The sequence below is a fragment of the Fusarium phalaenopsidis genome (genome assembly GCF_050370095.1).
Source record: "Fusarium phalaenopsidis strain FUZ10S chromosome Unknown contig_32306, whole genome shotgun sequence".
NCBI lineage: Eukaryota > Fungi > Ascomycota > Sordariomycetes > Hypocreales > Nectriaceae > Fusarium > Fusarium phalaenopsidis.
The window spans coordinates 1221092-1248372 of NW_028145403.1; the positions used below are offsets into that span (position 1 = coordinate 1221092).

Sequence of the window (27281 nt, forward strand, 5' to 3'; positions counted from 1 at the left end):
TTGTTCGTCGGCCGGCATCGCTGGTAGCAATTCTAAGACGCCGGATGGGACTAAGTACTCTGACTGGTAGAGGCCGCCGTCTTGTTGTCAGAAACGAGAGATGCGAAATCGGGCGCTCTAGAGCCCGTTCTAGCGGAAAGTGTCATCTTGGTTGATAAAGAGGCAGAAGAAAGAGTGCAGTTGCTTGGTATGAGAGAAGTGGGTGAGGTATGAATTGGATTGAAACCTGAACATCCATGGGGCCTCTCAGCTTATTTATGTTGAATAATTTCTAGCAGAATATCTGTGGCGTCAGTTTACATTTAACCTAAAGATACAATGAGAAAAAATTAGGCATGATGAAAGTCTACAGGCAACAGTAAAGGCCCAGCGGGTGAATCAGGCGAGGCCAGCATAGGTATAATTACACCTTAAATCGTGGTGGCTTTAATGTGACATTCTGTACCCTTGAACTACTCGTGATACTAATCTTGCATTGACAGCTGACCTTTGTGACTGTAGCCTAAAGTCACTTGAACAATCCCAATGGCCTCAACAAACCTTGTTTTCGAGTTGCTCTCGCCCATTGCAAATGATGAAGCGTGTCCTCATGTATGTTTGTAAAAGTTCATATTGATCAGCTAAACATGATAACACGTGGTGTTCTTAGCCACCACGCAAACTGGCCCTGTGGTGATTGCCACGTCAGTGGGCGAAGGCGTCCCGATGCGCTTCAAGACTGGGCTAGGAGCACTTGATGATATCTGCTGCCTGCTCTATTTTTCAGCAATCTCTAGATGCTACATAAGATTTTTACTTGCCTTCTCTGCAACAGCGTATACAGTTGCCATTGTATGCGCAGCAGGAAGCAAAGGCATAACGCTTGCATCAACGACTCGGAGACCTTCCACACCATAGACTTTGAGCTCTGCACCAACAATCCCGCCTTCATCGCGGCTACCCATTTCGCAAGATCCAGCCGGATGGTAAAAGTTAGATACAGTTGAACGCTTGTGACACTGGCTCCAGGGACAACTTCAAGGGGCTCGAGCTTTGCATGGCTGGTGCATCGACAAGTCTCCTACCGAATCTGATACCTTCAGTCAGAATAGTGACGTCCAAAGAATTTTTTATCAGTGCTGGGTCGGCAACAGGGGCATAAAAAGTACTTGGCGAGATGGCCTTGATGGATCCTCGCGAGTAAGGATGCTGAAGACATAATAGCATCTTGCCATCATCCCGGATGACTTCGAGGATTGTTGACTCGCTGCCTAGCAATCGATTATTCAGGATCTTGTGTTGTCTTTTGTAGCCTTCAATGACTTGATTTGGCGTGTCTGCGGGCAGGTACTCGGTGCCATCTTGGTTCATCGCTTCTTGGTAAATGTCGGAGCTGGCATTAGAGAAGTTGGAAAGAGGCATGAACACCAAGAAATCTCCCAGTGGCGATGTCAAAGGACCCTCCCTATACTCTTCGTATTGCTCCCTATCCCTAGCGGCAAATGTGGCATCCGTTAGGTTACTCTTCTGTAAAGGCGCCTTGACTATTTCATCGTTAGTCGTAGTCATCGACAGAGCGACCATTTACTCTTGTCAGTCACTTTTACCATGGCATGATCTTGAAAGTTTTGGCCTACGCCAGGCAAGTCTACGACTGTTGTGATGATGATGCTGGACAACAAGGCAGAATCCCCGATGCCGAAGACTTAGAGGATCTGAAGAGTGTGAATCAATCCAGAGGCGAGGATCACCTCCTCCCGAGCCCTTACTGTCTCATGAACTCCATGTCGGGTTTTGGCGAACTGAAACGGAAATCAGCTATAGATACCTAAGCGATGAGCTGCTGCATACCTCTACCCTGATGGCTTTGATGGTCCCACCATGTTTTTCGGTGATGACTCGAGTAACCTATCGACCAGCAGCCAAATGGAGACTCTTTTGGTCAGAAGCAGAGTCGAAGTAGGCTTATCGTGCAGATGAGCGTGTGACAGAAACAGGATCTTGGCTGTGAGGGTTGAAGTATCCACCCAATGGACTTCCATTTGCTTGATCAAAGGCAATGTCGGTGCCCAGCTCTTTGACTGCCCGAACAAGGTTTTCTGCTGAAGAGAACGAACAAGCTCATCACGCAATGTCTGCTCTAACATATTGTTGTCACTAACTCGTTGTAGGCCAGAAGAATGGCGAATAGCTCGAGTGCACATAACCCGATGTGCCGTGGACCGATGGGTCAAAATTGATGTCGTACTCTTGGGCAATATTTTTGTTAGGCGGCGTGAATATCTCGTTCTAGACTCGAGCATTAGCTATCTTGTTCTTTTACATAGACGATAGCCATACCTTATTTAAGTAAGGAAACAATGCCTCCCAACCCCATCCCTCGTTCCCAAGCTCAACCCAGCGGTCATAGTCAGATGAAGAGCCCCGATTGAAGGTCATCTGGTTGAGCTTGGTCGACCCCCCAAACTTCCTTGCCGAGAGCTACGGGCAGTGTGCACCCATTGATAGCCTCATTTGCGGTATAGGTGCAATTCCAGTCGTACTTCATGCCCACGGCACCGCCGGCAAGAGCAGGGATGGTCAAGAAGTCTTCGTTTGCGTCGCTTCAGAGCGTCAGTGCCACCATGGCATGTCTCGAGTGGAGTCTAACGCACACATCCCCGACTTCAAGGATGAGGCCAGTCACATCTGAATAAAATCTTCAGTGTCTGTGACATTGATGACTTTGGTGGGACATACCCCGATCCTCTGACAGGCGGTTTGCTCCTGTGAGGCCAGATGCTCCCCCGCCTACGACAACATAATCGTACTCTTTGAGGATCTCGATTTCTGGCATACCATCATAAGACAACGCAAAAGTACGAGCATCCATGCCATTAACGGAGAGAAACGAGTCCGCCACACGGCATCGAGTCAGCTTAAGCCTCGGCTCTCACAAAAGGGGCTATCTCTCGCTAGTTTCCTTACGCATGAATTTCGGCTAGCCGTAAAATAAATCAAAGAGACAAATTCAGAAGCTAGAGTAATGGCCGCGAAGAGTGTCTGCCCTTTGAATATTGATTAAATTTGATTCCCTGCGCGGACCATTCCAGACTCACAAAGGACGCAAAGCACTTCTGCTCTGTGACATATCCCTCTTATCAGCATAAATAAAAGGTGATCCGTGCGGAAAATCAAATTCAACATTTAAAGGGCGGACACTCTTTGTAGTTGTTACTGTAAGGTGTGAGTTTGTGGTTTATCTATCAACATATTCACTGCAGAGGCCCTGGCACCAAATCCGGGATGTCTTCCGGGATGTCTTCTTAATGTCATGGCGGAGAAAGTGGAGTAGCTGAATGGGAAGGACACAGCGAGCTAGATAGGCTGTACTTAAACTGTCTTTGAATTTTTTTTAGACCTCTAGGGATTGTTCCTAAGCTATGACCGATTGACTGACTGGATAATACGTAACGCCTTGCCGAGAAATACTTAAACATTAGCCATTAGAGCACGTTTATCCCCAGGTGAAACCCCTCGAAACTTAGAGCCTGACCTAGCACGGCCATCCGCGGGCGCCGCAGATGCGGGGTTGAATGCTAAGAATGCTGGTGTTTCACTATGCCCCCTGTCAGTTGTATGAATCGGCCAATTAGAATGACCGACGGACACCTGGTTTGATTTCAACTTCCGATTACTAAAATCCTAGCGCGTTCACTATTGTCCCGCGGACACCGAGCGTATGGCAGCCTCATATATCTACCGGTATGTCTTGACTCTCTGCCACTAAAAAGATGTAATAGGTGGCTCTTTTACCCTTTACGACACTTATACTTGGGAAGAATGACATCACAGACACACTTGATCACCGGCGGCAGCGGCTTTATCGCCATCCATCTCGTCCATCAGCTCCTGGAAGCCGGATATGCGGTGCGTACTACTGTACGCAGCTTGAACAATGGCCCAAAGGTCCAACCGCTGCGAGGGTTGCAAGAGAAATATCCCAGAAAACTGGAGCTCTTCGAAGCAGATCTACTAAAGCCAGGCTCGTTTGAGACTGCCATGCAAGGCTGCTCGGTAGTTCATCATGTTGCTTCCCCATTTCTGATGGCCGAGAAGATCAAGGATGGGCAGAAAGAGATGGTCGAGCCCGCTCTACAGGGAACCCGAAATGTGTTGAACAGCGCCAACAGTACGGAAAGCGTCAAAAGGGTTGTCTTGACATCGACTAGTAAGAAGCCAAGTTTTGCAAGTCTAGGGTTGTTTCAGTTTACTGACAGATCTCAGTTGGCGCCATTTTTGGGGACTATATTGACGTAAGAAGTATGAAGGATAACATCCTACATGAGGGCTACTTCAATGAATCAAGCTCTGCTACTCACAACCCATACCACTATTCTAAAGTCCTTGCCGAGAAGGAAGCGTGGAAAATCCAGAAGGCTCAATCACGCTGGGATATGGTTGTCATCTGCCCGGGACTAGTTCTGGGGCCGTCACTGACAACTGGGTCCGATTCTGGGAGTCTCTTCTTGCTGGATGAACTGTTTAGTGGACAGCTTTGGTTTGGCGTGCCCGATTTGAACTTCTGCACCGTTGACGTGAGGGAGGTCGTCACAGCGCATATCAGAGCGGCAGAGAACGCATCTGCGAGTGGGAGATATATTATCACTGACAGTCAGATGGCAAGATTCATCGACATCTCCAAGCACGTCCGATCGCATGCCGAGCATCCATGGACCCTTCCCCGTCACTTACTACCAACTCCACTAGTGCGAATCGTAGGGCCTCTATTCGGCTTGACACCCAAATGGATGCGCGCCAATCTTGGAATACGGTTCTCCGTTGATAATGAACGGGGTGTCAAGGAGCTTGGAATATCATACCGCCCACTGACCGAGACATTGGACGATCACTATAAGTCATGGGTTGCTCAGAAAGGAAAGCAAGTGGCTAAGTCAAAGGAGAGTCAGAAGTAAATATTGTATACTAGTTAATAATTAGATCCTCTTATGCTCTTCCTCTTACTTCGTGTCTGAATCTTTTCTATCCTAAATAGTCAAGCACGACCTTGTTCCCACCCAAGTACCACTCCCCAGCAACCTAAAAGCCTCGCTATCAGGTTTCTGCATTGTCATGGTGGCATTGGCTTTTAAACCTCATCTGCTTCCATCCGTCTGGCAAGAATGATCCGCTCAATTCCATCCTCACTCTGCAAGAATGTCTTGCGACCTTTGATAAACCAGAAGGCAGTAGCAACAACAAGCATTATACCGAAAATGGCAATCGCATAATTCATGTCGCCAGTCGAGGGATTCGGTGTCCCCGGGAAGAAGAAAAACACGATAGTGATTGAGCAGTAAATAACCGCGATGGTATTGACCAGCAGTCCGTATTTGCCCAAATGAAAGGGACCGGGCGTCATTGTATCGCGTCCCACAACCAGAAGGGATATAATGGGCATACTATAAGAAACCGTGAGGGCGATGGTGCTAACCGATAGGATGGCTTCAAGGACCGTATTTGCGAAGAGATACAGCAGCCCAATAGCAGTAATAATAGCACATTGGAGCCATAGAGCGCGAGCAGGAACCTTCCAGTAGGTATCGATGTGTCCAAAATATGTCGACCAGGGGAGACCAGCATCACGGGCAAAGCCCCAGGTTAAGCGGGAGCCTGTCGTAAGCACGCTGATGCCTTGGCCCAGTCCATTGAAAATAAAAAGGCCAATCAGGATGGCGGAGCCCTTAAGACCAACGGCGTCTTGGACGAGCTGAATGAATGGGAGGCCGGTTGGGGTGTTGATGACGGCGTCAATGTCCTGAATACAAAAGAGACAAATGATCATAAAGATCAAGCCAGAAACAGCGCTACAGACAACGCTGAGATAGATTGCCTTTGGGGCATTTCGACGAGGGTCTGGAATCTCCTCCACCATATGAATCACGGCATCGTATGCTGTGAGGCCGTAGGCAGCCTGGACGAGTCCAGTAAACCATGTGACACCGTCGGACCAGCCAGTTTCGTTGATCCAGGTTGCAAACACGAAGTGAGCTGACTGAAAATCGAGGTCTGCCTTGCTACCGATGCAGGCGAGAAGAGCCAGGCTGAAGGCAAAGAACAGGAGGATGAAGCCGACTCCAGTAAAGTCATTAAAGAGCGGCAAGACCCGGTCCTTACGGCAAGCAACGAGGTTAAACACTGTAAACAATAGCGTTACGCCAAAGTAGACAATGAATAAAAGCCATCCTTGGTTAACACCTTGCCAGGTGCTATCAAACATGACCTTCATGGCCAAAAGGAAGTTAGTCATGAAGGCGATAGCAGAAGCTGTCAAGGCCCACCAGCCAAAGGTCGAAACCCAGGCGCAAAGGTATGAAAAGAATCGGCCGGTCGGAGTATTCCAAAGTCGGTAAACCCAATAGGCTTGGCCCAGGGCCGTGGGCATGCTGCTGCAGAGTTCGCCGAGAGAGATGGCGACGCAAACGTTACAGGTGCCCACGAGAACAAGGCCCCAGACGATGTTGACAGGACCGCCATTGGTCAAGCCCACGGCGAGATTCTGAGCAAAGGTCGACCACGTGGCAAGCACACAGAAGGCAAACGCTAGGATGCTCCATATGTCAAACTTTCTCGAGAGTGTCTGGTCTTGGCCGAGAGCGACGAGATCGTTTGCGTCATTGCCATACTTGTCGATTGAGGTACGTGGAGTGCCTGGGCACTTCTGAGATGGCTTGGTTACATTCCCTTGAGGGCAGCTCATTGAATAGGGGATAGAAATCGTAACTTGGGCAAGTATCAACTGATTCAGACACTGGGCGGAGGCTTTGGAAGGATGTCTGTCTGTGTTGAAGAACTCATTATGGATCATGCCACCATTTTAAATAACAATGGAGTGATACTGTGATGATAAGGGGAAAGTGGGGGATCTGTGAACGATAAGGTCTCTCCTTAAACTATCCCGAAATGGTCATTTGCGTCTAGAATCACATTTGATCCGCCACGATCATCGAGGCTGAGCTATTCTCAGAGTGGGCATTCGGCTGCACTTTTTGATACGGTCCGACCCTCCATCGGCCTCGGTGACAGAAAAGGGAGCCGGTTATCACATACAATTTGGGTGCAGTGACCGGCATCATAATCTTTCACGGGCGTAAGTATCAAGCCGCCGCCGCGGCAATTTACGATACAGCGGCGGCAATTTACAATAAAGCGGCGGCTAGATACTTCCGCCCTATTTCACGCGACTCACAGGCAAGGCTTATGATGGGGAACCCCGCAATGTAAGGTCAGGGTGCCATGCTGTGTGGATATAGCCCCAATCAGCCAAGCCCTCTAGCGTGATTAGTCTTGATCAAGTGTCACGGCCGCTGTACCAGTGAGGAAAAGAGAACATTCTCTCTCATAGCCGCATTGGTATCAGAACCAATCAAGATGTTACGTTGACATTCAGCTGTGGCAGAAACATGGGCGTTGGTTATCGTGACGGACCATCCCTGGAACTTGGGCATTAATGGCCCCTCAGATGGCGATAAGCACAGCCGACCTGGGAAAGGTAGACAGGCAAGCCAAGTGCCTCATTATGTAACAGAAAAGGGTAAGCTGCAAAGGGCAGGAAAATAGTGCAAAAATATAAGATGCTGATATGGCTTGCTTGACTCCTTATCATCCATGTCGAAACCGAGAAACACAGCAACACACTTCACGATTTAATGACAGTGTCCGAGAGCACTGTCCGGGCAGCGCTTGCAGCTGCCGTATCTCGCTTCCGCGGGCCAGGAGGTGCCATCGCAGTCCTCCAAGATGGAGCTCTTATCCAAAAACAGACTTGGGGATATGCCGACCTCGACCTGAGGATTCCCATGACAGCCCAAACGGCAATGCCTGTCTGCTCGATCACTAAGCAGATGCTGTGCGCTCTGTTGTGGGATCTGGGGCGGAACCCAACCTCTGCAATGGCTGCCCAGGGCGACATAATGGAGCAGTTCTCAAGCAAGCTCCGTCAAGTGGTGGATAAAGACCTGGTTCAAGAGACCGGCCTCACCATCGAGCACCTCTGCAACAACCAGTCCGGACTACGAGATTATTGGGCAATGTGCATGCTTTGGGGAGCCGGGCCGGAAAGCCACTTCTCAATCACGAAGCATGGTCCGCTGATGCGGAGCCGACTCAAGTCATTGCAATTTCAACCTGGAACAGAGTATTCCTACTCCAACACCAACTTTCATCTCCTGGCCCGGATCATCGAAGCCGTGGCGGGCGAAACGATTGACTCCCTGCTTGCCCAGCGAGTTTTTGACCTTGCAGGGATGGCCACGGCTCACTTTTGCCAAGATACGGCACAGCATCCCCTGCCCTGTGTGGGTTACGAGGGGGATGAGCAACGTGGGTTCTTCCGGGCGGTGAATCGAGTCGAGTGGTCTGGGGATGCGGGAGTGGTGGCTTCACTTGACGATATGGTGGCCTACGAAGCCTACCTAGACCGTAGCTTGACCAACCCGCAAAGCTGGTACGCGGGTGCTCTTGCGCCGTCACAGTACCGTGACACTACGCCAGCGAGGTACCGTCGTGGCCTGATTCATATCGAAGTCAGCGGCGTATCGACCATTGGGCACAGCGGCGCCCTTCGTGGGTTCCGGCTTCATCGACTCCAGGCTCCAAGAGAGCGGCTGTCTATCGTGGTCATGCTCAACCACGAGGTTGACGCAGCAGCAGTGGCCGAGGATGTCCTCGAACGCATTCTCGATTTGCCAAAGCCCTCGGGTGCAGCCGTTAATCCGTCACCTGCTTGGCTTGGCACATTCCTCGACGAGAGCACTCAACTTGCCATCACCGTGGCACCAGGCTCACAGGGCGAGCTCCTCATTACATATGCAGGCTATCCCGAGGCAATTACTCTCACGGGTACAAACCATGGCGAGTCTCGGGATATGATTGCGGCGGTCAACGATGATACGCTCACAATTCAGCGATTGGAGGACAATCGAACGTTGAGAGCCTCTCGGCTTTCCCGAGCTGAAGAACCTGAGACCTCCACAATTCAGGGCGTTTATCGATGTACAGAGATCGACTCGTACTTTCACTGTCACACCCAAGGTGGCCTGCTCTTCGGCTCATTCGATGGATTCCTGGGCCAGGGGCCAGCCCAGATGATGAGGCATCTCGGGGATCATGTCTGGGCTTTGGCATGTCCGCGTGGCTTAGACGCACCTGCGCCGGGGGATTGGACCGTGTGCTTCCACCAGAAAGTTGATGGGACCGTAGGCAGTGTCACAATTGGGTGTTGGCTGGCTCGGAAATTCGAGTTTGCGAAGAGTACCTGAATGCTTGCTCTATCTTGCTGCGAGCTAGCTTAGACTATCCGGCTCAGGAGAAAAACAAATCCATGTCCATGTCAGTTATCACAATGTAAATTTTACTTCAAGTCACCGTAAGTGTCGTCTGGTCTCTCGCGCTTCAGCAGGACGCACAACTTCTGTGACAAGCAGGATGCATGCATCCGTAACCACCACGTGTGACATGGCTATGGCGAGTCAGGGGCTATCTCTAACTCGGAAATAGTTGCCGGCAACCCGGTGAGCTACCAAGTCCTGCAAATGGCTCAGTGACGCCAGTCTGTACTAACTGTAAATGGTCATTGCCGCTCATTTTCATGATCGCCGCCCAGGCCGTATCTCTCAGAGATTGATCGGGGTGGCTTAACCAAGGCCGGTAAGGTGAGTATGAAGCCGCACTCTTGTTCACCTGCTTTGCCGGGTAGGCTCTGATTGCGAACTGGTCGAGAATCGGTACTGTTGTTGCAAGCCGGCTTCGGCATCTGGGAACCGGGCCGGTCATGAATTCCAGGCCCTGGCAGTTGTTATAAATCCACGCTTGATGCTATGTATTGCAGCCAGCCTGTTGATCTGTTCCAAGGAAAACAACCAAATCATGGGTGTAGATGACATTGTGATCATCGGGTGAGTGTAAGAAGTCCTTGTCAATCGCCACAACTGACGGCCCGTAGCGCTGGTATCATCGGTCTCGACACGGCTTTGGTGCTGAGTGAGCAGGGATATGGGAGGCACATTACGGTCGTGGCTGAGCACCTACCTGGTGATACCTCTGTTACATACACATCCCCTTGGTAGGTTTCTTGCTTCTTCGATCAAATAGATACATGGCACTGACACATGACTAGGGCTGGTTGCAACTTTTCCGCCATCTCAGGCGCCGATTTGAATGCTCTCAAGTGGGACCATGCCGGCTATCTTTACTTGAGTAAGCTGGCGGACAATCCAACTGAGACATTCGTGCGTCGCACGCCATCTACAGAGCTTTGGGATGAAGCTGTGCCGCATGACAAGATCAAGGCCATGTCGGAATACCTCGAGGACGTGTGTTACCCTATAACCGATACCTATGCTGTCCTGACTTTTCTGACTTCCGATGTAGTTCAAAATTGTTCCTAATGAGGATCTTCCCGCCGGAGTGCAAGCTGGTGTCTCATTTACGACATTTACGATTAATGCCCCTCGACATCTACAGTACCTTGTTGAGAGACTCAAGTCGCAGTATGGCGTGCGCTTTGTTCGTCAAAGGCTACCCTCTATCCACGCTGGCTTTGACAGCTTGAACACGAGTATTGTCTTCAACTGCATTGGCAATGCGGCTTTGTCACTTCCCGGGGTTCAAGATACGAAATGCTACCCAACAAGAGGGCAGGTCTTGCTGACGAGAGCACCCTGGGTACAGTCAAATATCATGAGGCATGGAAAGGACTATGAGACCTACGTGATTCCTCGACCTGAGTCGAATGGAAATGTTATCCTAGGCGGTTACATGCAGAAGGGTTGCAGGTAAGTCAGCTACCATAGTGTCGTCCTGAGAGTATGCTGATTTATTCTTTAGTGATGGCTCAACATACTCGTATGAAACGGATTCCATCTTGGAACGAACAAAGGAACTGAGTCAAGAGCTTGGACAAAGAAATCCTGAAGTGTTGGCTGTTTTTGCTGGTTTGAGGCCGTCGCGCGAAGGTGGTGCACGGGTAGAGCGAGAGCATGTGTCCATCGCGGGAAAAGATCGAATTATTGTTCATAATTACGGTGCTGGCGGGACTGGGTTTCAGGCAGGCTACGGCATGGCCTTGGATGCTGCTGAATGTGTCAAGGATGTTTTACAAATGGTTGGAAAAAGGGGAACATATCCTCGGTTGTAATTAGACGACGAATCCTTTTCAAGTAATTCAACCACAACCTGTTTTGCAACGACAATCTCCTATATTCTTAATACTATAATTAGCATGAATTATAAATCTATGTCTCATCCACTAGGCCTTTCTAGCAACCTTCTGCTTTAGGAAACCAAATCGTAGTGATAATCTATTAGGTAGTAATCTCTCAGGTAAACAGCCCGGCCGGTCAGATCTGATTGTTGAGACCTATGTGATGATATCTGGCTAAATTTGGCAGCGTGGAGTCTACAGGGAGATACGTAATCCGGTCGAAATGCAATTTTAAATCAAGGCAAAGGCGGGAGTCTTGAATGGAACTGCGGTGAGCCGCGTAGCTGGCTTGACTCGTTTCTGTGGGTCGGAACTTTGGACATCATATCTTCCGCTGACAACATTGTCTAAATCCAGTCCTGGTCCTCGGCCCTCACAACGTCGCATTAATAGGAATGTTGAAAATACTATTCGGCGAATACTGAAAAGCGCCGCTTACATACCAATGTCTCAGAATACGGTATTAAGGTGGGTAAACTCGGCTAAAATTAAACATGTAGTGGTTGATTATGTTAGATACTTAGTAAACACGGAGAATTTTGGATCTCCCTCCCATCTCGGATATTCCGACCACACGACGAGCCTCAACTTGCTAGATGAAGTGAGGATCGCAACACCGCTCTGCAGAGGTTCGCAAATATAAAATCCTTTACAATGCCGCTAGGAAATCTTGATCTTCCAACACGAGTATCTCATTTACATTTCTTAAAAGTTAAACCACCCACAACCCTCATTTTATTCCCCCTTCCTCAGGAAGGAAGTTGAATATGCAGTTCAAACTTTTGTTTTACGCCATCCTTCCCGGATTAGCGGCTACCAACCATGGCATTTTCCATCGAGCCCTCAGCTTGAGGCAGGAAACTACAGCCACGTCTAGTTTCGACGCGAGCAACGCGACACTGGCTGAGTTCAGCTCGCATGCGCGCGAGGTAGCCCTGTCGCGAATTGGCAACTCGACTAAATGCACCAAGGACAACGTGAGGGTTCGAAAGTTGTTCGAGAGTCTCACTAGCGATGAGAAAATCGCTTACACGGATGCGTTGAAGTGTCTGATGGACCTGCCAGCCAAGACTCCGTCGGATCTCGCTCCTGGGGCTAAGTCGCGATACGATGACTGGGTCGTAACGCACATTAACCAGACCGAGACGATTCACTTGAATGCGAATTTCCTCGGGTGGCACCGGTGGTATATCTGGGAGATGGAGCAGGCCCTACGCAACGATTGCGGCTACACCGGCCCCTTTCCTTACTGTACGTTCTTTCCTGTGCATAACCTTGAGAGATTCATTCAGGAGCCAAAGAAACTCTTCAGGGTGGCCGCGAGAATTTTTCCTTGACCAAGCTTGCTAACAAAAGGGGGTCAGGGGACTGGACGAAAACGGAGAAGGAGACCTTTGAGAAGTCAGAGGTTTTCGATGGGTCGGCAACCTCGCTGTCAGGCAACGGAGCGCCGCTTAATTACACGGACTCCGATGTGATTGTTGTTAATTGGCAATGGGACAACATGGAAGTCGGTAAGTCGAACACATCCCCAACTACCCCCTTTCCCTCGACCAACAGGAGGCTCAGAAAGGTCACTAACATGTATATGTTAGTTCTCCCTCACGGCTCAGGCGGCGGTTGCGTTACCAGTGGGCCTTTTGCCAACATCACCGTTAACCTCGGCCCCGTTGGACTTGCCCTTATCGGCAACAAGACCGATACTTCTGGCGAAGGATACAAGTATAACCCCCGCTGCCTTAAGCGTGACCTCAGCTCCGAAATATTGCATCGATATGTTAACGAGACGAGCGTTCTCACGCTCATCCGGGAGACTAGCGATATATGGACGTTCCAGACAGAAATGTCGGGTGCGTGGGGAACTCGCGAGATCGGAATCCACCCAGGCGCGCATCACTCGCTGGGTGGCGACCCAGGCCGGGATTTCTGGGTGAGCCCCGGGGAGCCGGCTTTTTGGGCGCACCATACGAATATTGATCGAGTCTGGTGGATGTGGCAGATGCTGGACCCGGACGTGCGTGCAGCGAACATATCAACTGCGGTGAATGGCCCGATAACCATGTATGACTTGTACGAGCCGCATCAGAACGCAACCATCTTTGACCTTCAGAATTTGGGCTACGTCACCGAAGGGAAGGAGGTCGCACTGGGTGAGCTCATGTCGACGACAGAAGGGATGTTCTGCTACGTCTATGAGTGAGGGTGAGGAGATTGTTGAAGGGAGTTGCTCCAAGCCCCCGTCCTATCTCGACTGGGCTTCAGTACAACACGAAAGTTTTTGGACATAAGTTGATACTGAGTTGGGGGAAAAGCGTGCTAGGCTATTTTGGGCCATTGGGCAATTTCCTGTACGTAGAAAAGGGTTAGAGGCGGGCTCGTCTCTGATCATCATCATCACCTTCGTCACGGTCAACAGGAAAGGAGCAGCTTTTTGGGCTCTTTCCTAGACCAAATCTTCATTGCTATTAATTGATTAATTTCCCTTACTATTTTATATTGTATTTGCCTCACCGAAAAGTGTGTGAGATCTCTCTTTTGAAACTTCCCGTAAAATTGCGAAGGCGTTTCCCTCTGGCTGTGGTTGGGTGTGTTCTGTTTCTCCAACAAAATACACGATAGAGGGACCACTTATAATATACGTGTTCAGTTCCTAGATCCTAAGCAGTGTCTCGACTTTGCCTAAAAACTCTTTGTCGAATCTGTTGCTGGAGATACGACATGGGCCTTTTCCTTGGCTTCTTGTTCGGCCTTGTGCTTGCGTTCTATCTTGCGTATAACCTTGGCCGGGTTTCCAGCAACAACATGGTAAGCTGGGACATCCTAGAGAAACTGATTAGCATGAGCGTCACTGCTAAGAAGCGCCTAACTTGCCTTTGTTACAACACTCCCAGCTCCAATAGTGCATCCATCTCCAACCGTGACACCAGGTAGAATCATGGCACTTCCTCCTATCCAACAATCCTCACCAATAATCACGGAACGGCCCAGCTCAGGCCCGTTCGTTCCATTACGCAGATCAGGATCAAGGGGGTGGGTGCCACTGAAGAAGGAGACGTTGGGACCAACAAGTGTACGGGCTCCGATAGATATAGTGCACGTATCAATCATGGTACAGTTAAAGTTGATAAAGACGCCGCTCCCAACTTTGACGTTTGTCCCATAGTCGATGTTGATAGGACGCTCTATCCAGGGGTACTCGTGCAGGACAGCATCGTCTTCGTCCTCTGTTGCCGCAGGCGGGGGCAGGGGGCGATCATCATTTGTGATGCTAGTGTTTGTCAGAAACGCCAACGAGTTGCATGAATACAAATCCATTACTCTTTCCAATGTTCCGCAATTTCTCTCCGAGTCAACTCCCCCGCTGTGTTAAGTCGCGCAAGGGCCTGCTTGCAGCGCTTCCGAGCAGCCACAAGCTGCGGCGTGAAAGCATAGTACAGATCCCCTCGCCGCATACGGGCAAGATTATCTTCCTCGTCGATATCAAACACAGTCATCTTGGTGCTGAGGGGTTAAAATGTAAGCAAGTTAGTCTGGTATCGCAGGTCCAAGTTTGGACGAAGCAGAAGAGTCTCTTGGCCGTGAGGAGCCACCAAGTCGAAACGCTAGGCCTTTCTTGGCTCTCAACAGCGGTGGTTGAATCCATGTCCAATTTGGATGGGTGCGGATTTACGAAAAGTCCGGCTATCTTTTACCTGGGTACAGGGTGGCTGAACTTACTTCATCGTATCTTCACCTCAACCATACATCGCGTACTCAACTCACTAGGTACTTTGTGAAAGTGAAAGGTGAATTAGGTTTCTTTCCAGTTATGAAAGTCAAATCTCCCGCAAATCTAATGTTAATATCACATGCTGTATGTTCACGGTCTGCTCGGCCTTGATTATAACCGGAACGAGACGCAGATGGCTGAGTTTTACCAGATGAGCTCTCTGAGATAAGTCAAGAATAAGCTTGAGTTATTGTCGATCCGACGATCTACCAGCCTCCTCACTTGCGAAGACCTAGCCACAATAGCAACAGGGCTATATTCCAATGTAAGTTTTGCATTAACCCGGAAAACTCTGAGCGATACAATTGGCTATCACCTAATATCATGATATCCATGCCTTTTATGCCGCGTCTTGGCTCTCAGAACTAACTAACCTAGTAATCCTACATTGGAGTGATAGTCAAAAGTGGCTGGCTGTCAGACTATTTGAGTTCAGCGACCGCTCTTTCGGCTCCGCCCGGGGTGGTCTGGCGACCATCGGCGAATGCTCCGTCGGCGACTGAGCGCACCTCGTAACATCACGATTCAAACAACATGTGATGTCTTTGTGTTATTTAAACTCCCTAATCTCACTCATCTTTCTCTCATTATCAAAACCTATACTCCCTCTCGTCTTCTGCATCTTTACACAAGACAGTCATACCATTTTCACCCATGAAGATGTCGTCCCTCGCCCCTGAAGCATCCACACCCGCCAATAGCATCTCCAATGCCATCGACTTGATCGGAGAAACTCCCCTCATCCGCCTCAACAAGCTACCGAAAGCTTTAGGCATCAAATGTGAGGTGTTGGTCAAGGCCGAGTTCTTCAATTTGGGAGGGAGCACCAAGGACCGCGTGGCACTGCGGATGATCGAAGAGGCCGAGAAGGCTGGCAAGATCAAGCCTGGTGATACCCTGATTGAACCTACTAGTGGAAATACGTGAGTGGCCCTCCCCTAAGTTCTCCGCGGCGTATTAACTTGATATAGTGGCATCGGATTGGCTCTTATTGCTGTCTTGAAGGGCTACAAGACCATCATCACTCTTCCGAGCAAGATGTCACTGGAAAAGGTGACAATTCTTCGCGCCCTGGGAGCTAAAATCATTCGAACACCTGATGACGCAGCTTGGGATAGTCCCGAGTCACATCATCAACTTGCCGCGTGGCTCCAATCAGTTCTTCCGAACGCCCATATCCTCGGGCAATTCGGGAACCCCGACAATCCCCAAGCGCACGAGGGCACAACTGCCCAAGAGATTTGGAGACAAACGAAGGGTAAAGTTACCGCCATCGTCGCCGGTGCAGGAACAGGAGGCACCATCACCGGACTCGCGAGGGGTTTGAAGAAGCACAACAAGAACATCAAAGCTATAGGTGCCGACCCACAAGGAAGCATCTTGGCAGCCCCAGACTCTCTCAACAAAGAACATCTACACGAACCGCACCAGGTTGAAGGCATCGGCGGCGAATTTGTCCCTGGCGTCCTGGACCGAAACATCGTGGACAAGTGGTACAAGACGACTGATCGAGAGTCTTTCTACCTTGCGAGACGCCTTATTGCTGAAGAAGGACTCTTGGTAGGCGGAAGCTCCGGAGCCGCGATGGCCGCCATGTTTAAGGCTGTCAAGGACTTTGATTTCAAGGAGGGTGATAAGGTGGTTGTTGTCATGCCCGACGGCATCAGGAACTACTTGTCCAAGTTTGCCAATGACGACTGGCTCAAGGCGAATAATCTTTTCCCGCTCGACGGGAGAGATCTCCCCTTTCCACCATCAAGTGGCATCGAAAACACTGCGGTGACCTCAAATGAGACGGACGACTTGACTAGCCAGCTACTCTCGGCTCAGGTTATACTTCCAATTCGACCGCTTGGCTCATGCCGGGAGAAGACCGAAGTGGCGGATGAGCATGCGCATCACGACTTTCACATTTTATAATGCATCCGCGGTTTTTGATGCGTAATGGATTTTTGGTTCTGGGTAGGGTACTGAGCGAGATTGTCTGGGATTTAATATTTGTAGCTTGGCGCTTTTGAACTTTCGATAATGGCCCAATGGGGCGCCGGAACACTGTATGGAAGGGTTAAGAGGCTCAAAGGCAAGATTAAATGGCCTTGATAATAAGAAACAATGACGAAATTGTCGGCCATTCGTATGCTAGTCCAGTCACCTTCCCAAGTCAGGCATGATTGCGAATGCGATATACATGTGCAAAAGGACCAGCAGTTGATCCTTCGAGGTCTAATGCGCGGCGGTGTACGCACTTCGCCACGTTCGCTTACGCACCAACAGGATCATCAGGCCACGCCCTAACCTCTTCTGCCTTGCAGTATCCTTCAGCATAAATTAACATCTGAGAGACGATCAATACGATTAGGTTATTATAGATTCTCCAGTCTCCCCTGAATAAAGTCAAATAAACGCAATTTAGCTTTCCCATCACTTCGACATCTTTTGCACGAAGGATCAAGACCCCCACTCTTCAACATGGCCAAACAGACCGACAACCCTGTCAAGTATGACATCAGGGAGTTTTCAAACTCCGACGAGGACTTCGAGAAGTTATCTCACATTTGGGACATCGTCTTCCCAACATGGCCAGTTGAGCGACAGCGGCTAGAAAAGTTTCTTCGCATCGTCCCAGGCCATCACTATATCCACGAGAATGGCTTCGTTATTGCCTATCTATCAGCTGGTGTTGGCCAGATAGACGTCCTCGGTGTGTTGCCCGAGCATCGAGGAAAGGGACTCGGTACTGCATTATTGGAAAAAGCAAAGGCTGCGATGAGGGAGGCCAACGGAGAGGATCTCAAGTCTTTGCAGATCGGAAGTCAGACTCCCCGGTTCTGGCCACAGATGCCAGTTGATTTCCCACAAGAAGTAAAGGAATTTTTCATCCATAGAGGTATACACATTCAATCACGTCTTTAAATGGGATACTGACCAATGTATAGGTTTCCGTAGAATGGAAAAGAACTCGGCGATAGATCTCTTCAAGGATATTCGCGAGGGCCCCATCGCACCACCCGAAGTCATGGAGAAGATCTCCAAGGTCAACGTTAAGTTCTGCACATGGTCTCCGGAACTCGAGGAAGAGTGCCTTGCCAAACAGCGAGCCACTTTTGTAAGTAACATGGGTCTTATCACGTATAGTCACAGAGGCTGATAAAAGCGCAGAGGTGGTACATAGGCTACGAAGCCCTTGCAGCTTACAAGCAACACCACGAAGCACTGGTGGCCATCGACCCCGAGACAAACGAGCAAATCGGATGGACATTCATGTGTTCTTTCTCATCCGTTATCAGCGACACTTACGCCTTTATGCCGCTACTGCCATCAAAGGACAAAACGGGACTGGTCGCCGCCGTTGGCGTGAGCGAGTCCGCAAGAGGCAAAGGCGTTGGATTGGCCATGGTGGTAAAAGCCATGGAAAATCTACGAGAGAGGGGAATTGAAGGGATTTATATTGACTCGGTTTTTATCCGGGGCTTTTATGAAAAGTTGGGCTTTGAGACTTATTGGAAGTACGAGGGCTATGTCCAGGAAGCATGATTGGGATCTTGGCTTCTCTCCACTGGATGAGAGGAAGTAGCTGAAAGGCATCACATATCCTTCGAGATGAGGTCGAACTGCGGCTGGCGTACTTTATGCAGGATATAAAGTTAAACGAAGAATGGAATGCATGATGGACAAGGTTGAGAAACGAGGCTTATCTCTGGGCAGCCCGGTGAATGCATGATCGGCGATCCGTGAGCCAATCACATCGCTTCGGCGACCAAACCACCCGCCAAGTCCCCGAACCCCCGATCAGACCCTTCAAACCCCGAACGCACCAGGTGGCACGACTCCATCACCATCCCCAGACACAATGGCAGCTCCCAGGATCACCAAAAGCACCGGGCTCGCATCCCTCGCTTGCACCGGCTGCAGGAAGCAACATCTCAAATGCGACGGCAAGAAGCCGACCTGCTCGCGATGCGCCCAGAATGGTACACCGTGCAACTATCAGCCTTCGCGACGTGGGGGACGCAGAAAACCGAGGGATCTTACCGCCGGGAGAGGACTTCAACCGCTTCGACCCTCGATTGGACCTGGCGATGATGAGAGTGTCAGTGCTACTTCCCCGACTGTGCCAGAGGTTCCTCGTTCAGAACCATCTCGCCTATCAACGACAGACGATGCGCCATCGGATGGAAATGTTCTCTCGTACTTTTCTGGAATAAGCACCGATCATCTTCTCTGGCCTGGCCTAGGACCCAAAGACTTCAGCAATCAGGGACAAGTGTCATCGATAAGCAGACCTCCGACCGACAGTGAGCGGTTCATTCGGATGTATTACGAGAACTTTCACAATGCTCACCCAATCCTGGTCCCGGCATCCATGTATACCTCCCGGGCATATCCCACTTATCTACAGCTTGTGGTCGACTTTGCCGGATCTCACTACGTCCAACTGAGTCCATCCGAGCAGCTCAAGACAAAAGTCGCTACCGAGCTGTCTTCTAGCACGGACAAGTCGGCATCCATGGTTCAAGCATGGTTGATCTACGCGATTGTGTTATTCTCACGGGGCGACCTTACCGAGGCACAAGACGCCTTTTCACACTGCACAACCATCGCTTTTGATATCGGCCTACATCGCGCCGATTACGCGTCATCACAACACCCCGAGAGATCCATCGAAGCCGAGAGTCTGCGGAGGACATGGTGGGAGCTCTTCATCACCGACGTCATCATGGCACTTCCCCAAAAGACCATCTCGTTCCGTTGCAGTGCTGTCTGCCCGGAAGTTCCATTGCCGTGCGAGGAGTCGCTCTACACGGGCACACATGACATTCCCGAACCGCGCAAGATTCTCGACTTCAAACGCCGAGTACTGTTTGAAGAGGATATCATCTTTTCGTCTTTCAGCTATCGGATTGAGGCTATTAGCATCTTAGGACGAGTCCTTGTGCTTAACCGATTACGAGACTATCACCGCGATCATCTCCAGGCAGTCGAGAATGCGCTCGTCAGTTGGTCAAATCACCTGCCCACCAAGAAGCTGGATATCGTGGATTCGTACGGAAACATCGACGAGATCATGTTCCAAGCACACGCAATGATTGCGTATGCTGGCATGTTGCTTCATCTTCCACGCAGCAGCTATCATCCCCATTTATGCAGCAACGAGGACCCATTCTGGCCTATGGCGCAAGCCCAGTCTTTGTCAAACTCGACCCGTTTGGTGCACAGCATCAAGGCAACCGAAGCTTCTAGGCGAATATCGGATTATATTTCGCTCTGTCCAAACATTCAGAAGCACACTCCTTGCATCATCCCAGCGCTGGTTCTTTGCGGATTGATACAGCTGGCTACTTCGAATAGTCACTCTGACGAATGCTTCGACCACCATTACAATCGAATCACACTGATTCTCGGATGTCTAAAGAACTTGAAGCGGACCTGGAACCTGGCAGATTCTGCATATCACCGTGTACGATCATGCGCCGCAACTCTCATCTCAGAGTCGATGGACAGGTGGAATTCTGAGCCGCTGTCGAAATCCATCGCCCTGACCACATCGACGCCGAGCGAGTCTGGACAGGCGAGTAATAGACCTGCGGACTCGACGGTAGTGCAAGGGGCACAAGAAACGACAATACCGGAATTGGACCCGAGTTTCATCGATCGGTTATGCTATAGTTCTTCACTCTTCAGTTCGCTTCCTGATTTCGACATTAGCTAGACACTCGCTTTGGTCAACGGAGTATGAGTTTGGGTATTGGTGTTTGGGTTAGGAGAGGGAAACGGCGAGTGAAGCTTGGAATGGTAACGGCGTGAGGGGGACGAGGTATCTTTAGCGACAGACACTCATGAACCTGACGGTCTCAACGACTATCAGATAGGCGAAGTGGGAGTTCATCCTCTCACACAAACGGATACCCACGGCTCAGATAGATATGAATTTTTGTAGTAAATTTGTTTTCTTGCTCTCTGTTATAGTTTTCCATGTAATTAGAAACTACGATCTCACGCTTCCAGAAGAGAGTGTTCACTTGATCCGCGTTACTCATGGCTCATGTGAAGGTGCAGCTCTACCCGGGCCTCCTGTTGTGTAGGGTTTCCAGGGTATGCCGATGAGCACGCAAAGAGACCAGTACCGTGCAACTATGTGTCCCTTGACTGTACACCGGTTTCCCCACTGTGCAGTTTGTGTTGGACGTGGCTGGTTCGCGGCCCTTGTTCAGTGACTCAACTCGGTGGGTGAGACGCGTCGCGCACGCGTAACACGGATTGTCTGCCGTGACGTGTTATCCCAATCAACGCGTGGCAGGACCAAAGTGCCTGTGCACAGAATGAGATGTACATTTATTTGCTTTTGTGTAGAACCCGCTCTGGCCTGTTATCGTCCTGGGAGGGCCCAGCTTTTGTTATTCGTTGTCCCATGTCTTGCGATGACAGCCATCGGTGTTTCTCCCTTTTGGAACACATGACTGTGTGAGCCTACCCTGGATCTGGGTGACGAACCGGAGCCGAAGGAGTAATACATAGGCGGCGCTGGTGATATAGCCCTCGTGGGTATGGCCGGTTTATCGAACTCCTCTTCCATGCAAAGGTAGCGCCCGGAAGAGACAGCATTACCACAGCAAAGGTTACTTCGTCATCAGAGACTGCCTACAGTGCCCTCAATGCTTACCCATCAAATTTCTCACAGCGGCAGTTGGCCTCAATGACATTCACTCCCAACATCGGCTACTCAACTGTTGTATATCCTTCTCCAGCCTTGCCACAACTGCTTCATAGAATCTCTGACAAAAGTCTTCGTTCTCCAGCCCCATGATCCCCAGCACGCTCTCAGTCTCCAAACACCACTTCACCGCCGCCATGTAGTTCCACCCCCCGCTCTGCAGCACTTCATCACTGAACTTGCCGCCCGCTTCGTGCTTCTCCAGCATCGCGTTGAGGTCCATATTTGAGTCTGTTGCCATGTCGAGCTCCGGCACCGCCTGCCCAATCATCACCTGGATCAGCATTGCGCCAAGGGACAGCACCGTCAGGTTCATGGCCTTGGATGGCTTGGGCGGCTTGCTCTGCGGTGGAGCTTTTAGAGGAGCTGGCGCGTCGGATCTTTTGACGAAGTTCTTAGCCATGAAGGGCCTAAGGGGAGAGTCTGGATGTAATGTGGTCTTCTGGCTTTCCCGAAGGAACACGACGTCGTCCAACGTCAGGATTCCCTCCAACCAAGGTGTGTCGTATAGATGGAGGAGGCTCATGGAGATAGCGAGCGCGATCCTCAGCTTCTCCAGGAGGCCAAGCTCCTGAAATTCGGGATTCTTTCCCTCCAGCATCTGACGCAGCGTGACGGCCGAGCTGGATTCTGGATGACGATGCTGCGGGTAGAGACCAAACGTGCGATGCGGGTCAGCGATGTACCCACAGCGCTCCATCGCCGACTCCCTACGCTCTTCGTGCCATGTGAATATCACTTGGCAGAGGTCTGACTTGAGGACGGGTGGTAATGCCTCTATGGGGACCGACGATGTGCTGACAACCAGGTTCTTCTCAGAGACGACGGTCAGAGTCTCTGTTGATGAGGATGTCAACTCCCGCTTAGATATGAAACCTAACGATTCACGAAATCGGACTCTCCGGCGTGGGGATGGAGATCTGGGGTTGCTGAGAGGAGCGCTCAACGACGAAGGCGGCGTCATGTTTGGTTCGCTCTTGGGCTCGAATTGGACACGGAGACTGTCCCAACGGGTCGGTCGTTCTAGAGGCTTCACTCTCTTCTCATCCTGGCTCGAGCAGTCAGTGTCAGCACCAGGGCTCTCATACGACCCTAACACCACGTGAAAGTTGAGGTTCTTAGCCACCTCATCTTCCACATCGCTGGGCACCAGAACAGCCTTCCTCGGCACCAGCTCCAGACACACGTCGTGCGACTGGACACAGCGGCATGTTGCTGCACTCCTAAGAGCGTCAAAGATGCTCCGCGACAGGCCGCGGATGAGTTTCGTAACCCTGGTCTGTGACCGCCGCCGCCGGCTGGGCTCAAGGTCGCGGTTTTGCCCGGCGAGCTCGTGCAGGACTGAGTTGGCCGTCTTGATGCGGGCGATAATGCCCTCGTAGTCCTTCTTTCTTAGCGAGAAGGACGCCTTTCTTCTAAGTTCTTTCATTATTGCCTCGGGGCTATTCAGATTGGTCTGCAGAGAGCGTTAGCAGACTAGTACATCTAGGTAACTAGTACATCTAGGTATGAAGTGTGTGGCTCTCACCTTGCCATCTGCTTCCATGTACAGCTTCACCCTCAACTCCTCCGCCGCCTCCTGCATCTCCTTAACATGCTCCTTGAACTTGCCCGTCCCCTTCCACAGTCGCTCCCGGATGTCGTCGCTGAACTGCTCCCACTCGGGTCCGAAAGGTTTCTCGACCATGTCGTCGATCCGAGACAGCGGCGCGATGCCGTCGAGAAGCACCTCGCACGTGGTTTGTAGGCGGACCTGCTCCGTCTCGAGGTCTTGGACGAGGGCTTTCAGGTCGCGGTCGGCGCCTCGCACCCCCGATAGCATGGCCCTGTAGCCTTGGAGGGCCTTGATGGCCAGTGGCAGGATACCGAGGACGAGGCCCACGACCTCGATGCCGGACATGACGTGCTCTTTAGGTCGTGCGTTTGATGGAAATAAAGCACTCTTGGAGCGGGCTTCACTCGGGAGTCGTGAGGATAAGGCCAAGAGTGAGGCTGTGAGCATGCGAGCCCCGCACGCTCACAGCTGAAAACAGGGACTGCATTATGCACGCTGTTGGAACCAATGATACATCGATGGATGGAGCTGCGAGCCATTTACGGTGCTCCCTGCCCTCTGGAGGCCACTCCCATGACCAGCTCTGCCAGCTGCCTGATGTTTGGTGAGCGGGGCTTGCTTTGCTCAGTTGCTGACTATCGCCCCGTCTATCAGAGTGCTAAATCCAGCAGCCGACACCTTCAATCTTCACTAGAGACTACTTCGGCCCTCGTCTTTATATTGCCAATAATGGCAGAGGTCGCTCGGGCCGCCTCGGAACCCCCAATCGCCGCCTTGGTTGCTCGCAGCCTCACCTCGTTCAAGGCGCTCACCTCAACGCTGCAAGATGACCATACCCGAGCCTCGCAAGCCAGCTCTTGCCTGGCGAGGTTTAAACTGTGGGCTGGCAATCTAGGAGCCCATCGCCCATCCGGAAGTCGTTCGCTCGAGTACCGTCTACGCGACGCGTCCAACATCCGCAAGTTGGTCATCACCCTGCTCCAGGATCTCTGCAGCTCCATCGAACAAGGCACAGACGCCCGCCCTTTCCACTTTTGAGAGCCGAAGGTTAATAAAAAGTCAGGCACCCTCGTCGCCAACGGAGGCAGCATCCCCGACACAATCAGCGAGAGCCATGACGAGGTGGAAGACGACTTGGCTGACTACTTCAATGAGGACGAAGACTCTGACAGTTCCGAGGTTGAGCAGATACTTGATGAGATTTCTCACGTGGTAGACTGCCTTCTCCGTTTATCCGTCACAATACGCAATCCAGCGCCTCACGACCAATTCCTGTCTCGGGCGGGGGAGGGCCTCGTCAAGGAATTCGTGTACTGGGATGCCAAGCACGTCCGGGACAAATTCCCAAATGTGGACAAAGACCTTACAGACAAACTCGGCAGAGCTATGGCCCGCAGGCGGCAGTATTTCAAGTATCGGGAGGAGCACAAAAGCCGCCTGGCTGAGGGCTTGGACGAGGATGAGGCCGAGTTCGGAGGACGAGCGACGACCATCGCTTCATCTCTCCCCGAGCATCTAAAGGAGGCAGGCAAGAGTGCCGATGCTGGCATGGCTCAGTTTGCCATAATGGATGATGCCCGTTCTGATGCCTCAGCGACGTCGTATGCCACCTCAAGTCCTGATTCGACCCAGCTGCGAGTCCCGCCAATACCGAAGGAGCACATCGACGGGTCATTCAAGTGTCCGTTCTGCCACATGATAGTCTCGATAGACACGAGGCATGCCTGGAAGTACGTTTCCATTCCATGTAAAAGTGGCTGATCAACCTAACCTCTTCACCAGGAAGCACGTTTTCAGAGATCTTCGACCATATGTCTGTCTCTCAGAGGCCTGCCAGACACCAGATCACCTCTATATGCGCCGGAACGACTGGAAAATGCACATGAGGCGGACGCACTGGAAGACATGGCACTGTCCGTTTGGATGCGATGCAGAATTCGACAGCGCCAAGGGCTTTCAAAATCACGTTAAGACAGCCCACGAGCAGAATTTATCACTCGGGAAGATAAACGCGCTAGAGGGTCTTAGCAGCCGCGCCGACGTAGCGAAGGCCAAAGGTCGATGCCCTCTGTGTTATGATTTCCAAGTCGAGTCCGAGAAGCAGTATGAGAAGCATGTTGGGCAGCATCTGGAGCACCTTGCGCTATTTACCTTGCCCGGCATAGGGCAGGAAGGCAGTGAAGACGAGGAGGATGATGAGGACAAGGAAGAAGAGGGGCTCGACGATGGAGATGAGGATGACGAGGACGAGGACGAAAAAGATGAGGAGGAGGGTTGGCTTGCAACGGACGACCCTGGAAGCAAGGCAGCCAAAGAACAATGGAAGGCTACAATGGAAGCCGCCTTCGACAAACTGAATAGAGAGGCCCAAGAATCTCGAGAAATTCATCAAGCCGCGAAGAAGGCCGCCGCCGACGGTGATAAGGAGGCACTGGCCGAGGCGGTAGCCAATTTTGAAGAGGAAGCGAGGATGGCTGCAGCCGTAGCTGAGGCCAAGGAGGCCGCAGAGAAGGCTGCCCAGGAGCTGAAGGAGAAGATTCAGAAGGAGACCAAGGCGAAGCCTGAGGAGAGCGAGAAGGCCGAGCAGGCCCCGATCAGATTTAAGGACGCTGTTGGTCGGCATTTTGCCTTCCCTTTCCGGCTTTGCGCGACTTGGCAGGTATGGACTAAATGGATTCTGTTAGATGACTGAACTGGCATCGCTAATACTACCACAGGGCATGGAGGACCTCATCAAGCAATCGTTCCCACAAGTTGGGGTTGTAGGGCCTCATGTTATGGAGGGCCGTTACGACCTGATCGGCCCTGACGGCGAAATTATCCTTCCCTCTGTTTGGGAGAAGGTGGTTCAGCCGGACTGGGCCATCACTATGAGGATGTGGCCGGGGTACGAGATGCCTGCATCCCGCGCCCACTGGACTCATCAGCCTGTGAACTCTCCGCCTCCGGCTCCTGGGAAGGAGGACCCTGAGAAGATCCGATTGGGGGCTGAACTTGCTGCCTTTAATGCCATGGAGGAAGAGCAAAAGGCTGCGGAGAAGCAAAAAGAGGTTGAGGCTCAGATCCGCAAGGAGGCCGAGGAGGACTTGCGTCGCCGGACGGCGGCAACAAGAATTGCCCTAGAAATGATTAATGAGGGGATCGACCCGGCAAGAACTGACGCTGAAAGGGCCGCCCTCGAGAGGATGGAGGCTGAACGAACGGCTGAGACTAAGGCAAGAGCCGCCAGAGCTGAAGAAAAGGTTCGATTGATGTTTGAGATAGAGCGGAGTGCTGCCGAGGGAAGGAGAAAGGCGGACGAGGAAGAGAGTGTCAGGTCGGAGGAGGTGGCTCGGGCGATTTACGAGTGAGAGCTGAGGGTTGCCATGGGAAAGGGGAAGGAGGAGGCTGAAGAGCGTGTCAGAGCGGAGAAAGAGGCCCGAATGAAATTCGAGGCAGAGCTGAGGGTTGTGGCTGAAAAGAGGGAGCATAAGTTGGAAGAGCGTATCAGGGCGGAAGAGGCGGCCCTAAAGAGCCTCGAGGCCCAACTCGAGGCAGAGCGGAGGGTTGCGATGGGAAAGAGAGAGGAGGAGGACCAGAAGAGCGCCGGGGAACTGGCTGTGCCGGCTTGGAAAAGGCCACGCAGGAAGAGAAGGAGGCATGAGGTTTACTCTGAAATATATATCCGTAAGCTATTTATCGCGTCCAATACGCAGATTGTGGTTGATCGTGACTGGAAGCACTGTTTCTGGAAATTTAAACTCACTTCGATATCCCCACTTCGATATCAAGAGGTATACATCGACTGTTAAATTGTGCGGAAAGGCTTGAATCAGTTCACTCGTAACCTTCGTTCTACCACCCGCTTATCCTACAACAACCGAAAACGATCACGCATCGCAGACCAAAAGAACCAGGGTGAAGAGGAGGCTGCAGCCTGCAGGACGACAGCGACAACAAAGAGAGTTGGTTGCAGCACAGCAGCCGCCGCAGCCCGCGAGAAATGAAGACTTGTGATATTCAGCACTCAAGACGAGCGTGGAAT

General features: G+C 51.2%; 10 protein-coding genes across 10 annotated transcripts; 7 read left to right on the plus strand and 3 right to left on the minus strand.

Moving 5' to 3' along the window:
• Positions 1-5107: 5107 nt before the first annotated feature.
• Positions 5108-6718, minus strand: LRP88_11234 (uncharacterized protein; the record flags this gene model as incomplete). Its single annotated transcript, XM_083247665.1, has 1 exon — positions 5108-6718. One exon carries the CDS (start codon positions 6716-6718, stop codon positions 5108-5110), a length of 1611 nt encoding a protein of 536 aa, XP_083096813.1.
• A 949-nt stretch (positions 6719-7667) lies between these two features.
• LRP88_11235 (uncharacterized protein) lies at positions 7668-9278 on the plus strand (the record flags this gene model as incomplete). The annotated part of the gene is made up of 1 exon (XM_083247666.1): positions 7668-9278. One exon carries the CDS (start codon positions 7668-7670, stop codon positions 9276-9278), a length of 1611 nt encoding a protein of 536 aa, XP_083096814.1.
• Positions 9279-9885: 607 nt separating this feature from the next.
• LRP88_11236 (FAD-dependent oxidoreductase) lies at positions 9886-11155 on the plus strand (the record flags this gene model as incomplete). Its single annotated transcript, XM_083247667.1, has 5 exons — positions 9886-9914; positions 9962-10081; positions 10136-10331; positions 10390-10793; positions 10846-11155. The coding sequence occupies 5 exons, from the start codon at positions 9886-9888 to the stop codon at positions 11153-11155; spliced, it is 1059 nt and encodes a 352-aa protein (XP_083096815.1).
• Positions 11156-11988: 833 nt separating this feature from the next.
• On the plus strand, positions 11989-13421 carry LRP88_11237 (tyrosinase family protein; the record flags this gene model as incomplete). Its single annotated transcript, XM_083247668.1, has 3 exons — positions 11989-12472; positions 12586-12735; positions 12817-13421. The coding sequence occupies 3 exons, from the start codon at positions 11989-11991 to the stop codon at positions 13419-13421; spliced, it is 1239 nt and encodes a 412-aa protein (XP_083096816.1).
• A 479-nt stretch (positions 13422-13900) lies between these two features.
• LRP88_11238 (trimeric LpxA-like protein) lies at positions 13901-14715 on the minus strand (the record flags this gene model as incomplete). Its single annotated transcript, XM_083247669.1, has 3 exons — positions 13901-14041; positions 14105-14489; positions 14576-14715. The coding sequence occupies 3 exons, from the start codon at positions 14713-14715 to the stop codon at positions 13901-13903; spliced, it is 666 nt and encodes a 221-aa protein (XP_083096817.1).
• A 929-nt stretch (positions 14716-15644) lies between these two features.
• LRP88_11239 (uncharacterized protein) lies at positions 15645-16910 on the plus strand (the record flags this gene model as incomplete). Its single annotated transcript, XM_083247670.1, has 2 exons — positions 15645-15913; positions 15962-16910. 2 exons carry the CDS (start codon positions 15645-15647, stop codon positions 16908-16910), a joined length of 1218 nt encoding a protein of 405 aa, XP_083096818.1.
• A 549-nt stretch (positions 16911-17459) lies between these two features.
• On the plus strand, positions 17460-18524 carry LRP88_11240 (uncharacterized protein; the record flags this gene model as incomplete). The annotated part of the gene is made up of 3 exons (XM_083247671.1): positions 17460-17877; positions 17927-18096; positions 18150-18524. 3 exons carry the CDS (start codon positions 17460-17462, stop codon positions 18522-18524), a joined length of 963 nt encoding a protein of 320 aa, XP_083096819.1.
• Positions 18525-18840: 316 nt separating this feature from the next.
• LRP88_11241 (transcription factor domain-containing protein) lies at positions 18841-20700 on the plus strand (the record flags this gene model as incomplete). Its single annotated transcript, XM_083247672.1, has 1 exon — positions 18841-20700. The coding sequence occupies one exon, from the start codon at positions 18841-18843 to the stop codon at positions 20698-20700; it is 1860 nt and encodes a 619-aa protein (XP_083096820.1).
• A 991-nt stretch (positions 20701-21691) lies between these two features.
• Positions 21692-23602, minus strand: LRP88_11242 (uncharacterized protein; the record flags this gene model as incomplete). Its single annotated transcript, XM_083247673.1, has 2 exons — positions 21692-23158; positions 23231-23602. 2 exons carry the CDS (start codon positions 23600-23602, stop codon positions 21692-21694), a joined length of 1839 nt encoding a protein of 612 aa, XP_083096821.1.
• A 429-nt stretch (positions 23603-24031) lies between these two features.
• LRP88_11243 (cell envelope integrity TolA family protein) lies at positions 24032-26607 on the plus strand (the record flags this gene model as incomplete). The annotated part of the gene is made up of 4 exons (XM_083247674.1): positions 24032-24191; positions 24321-24987; positions 25040-25916; positions 25975-26607. 4 exons carry the CDS (start codon positions 24032-24034, stop codon positions 26605-26607), a joined length of 2337 nt encoding a protein of 778 aa, XP_083096822.1.
• Between the last annotated feature and the right edge of the window lie 674 nt (positions 26608-27281).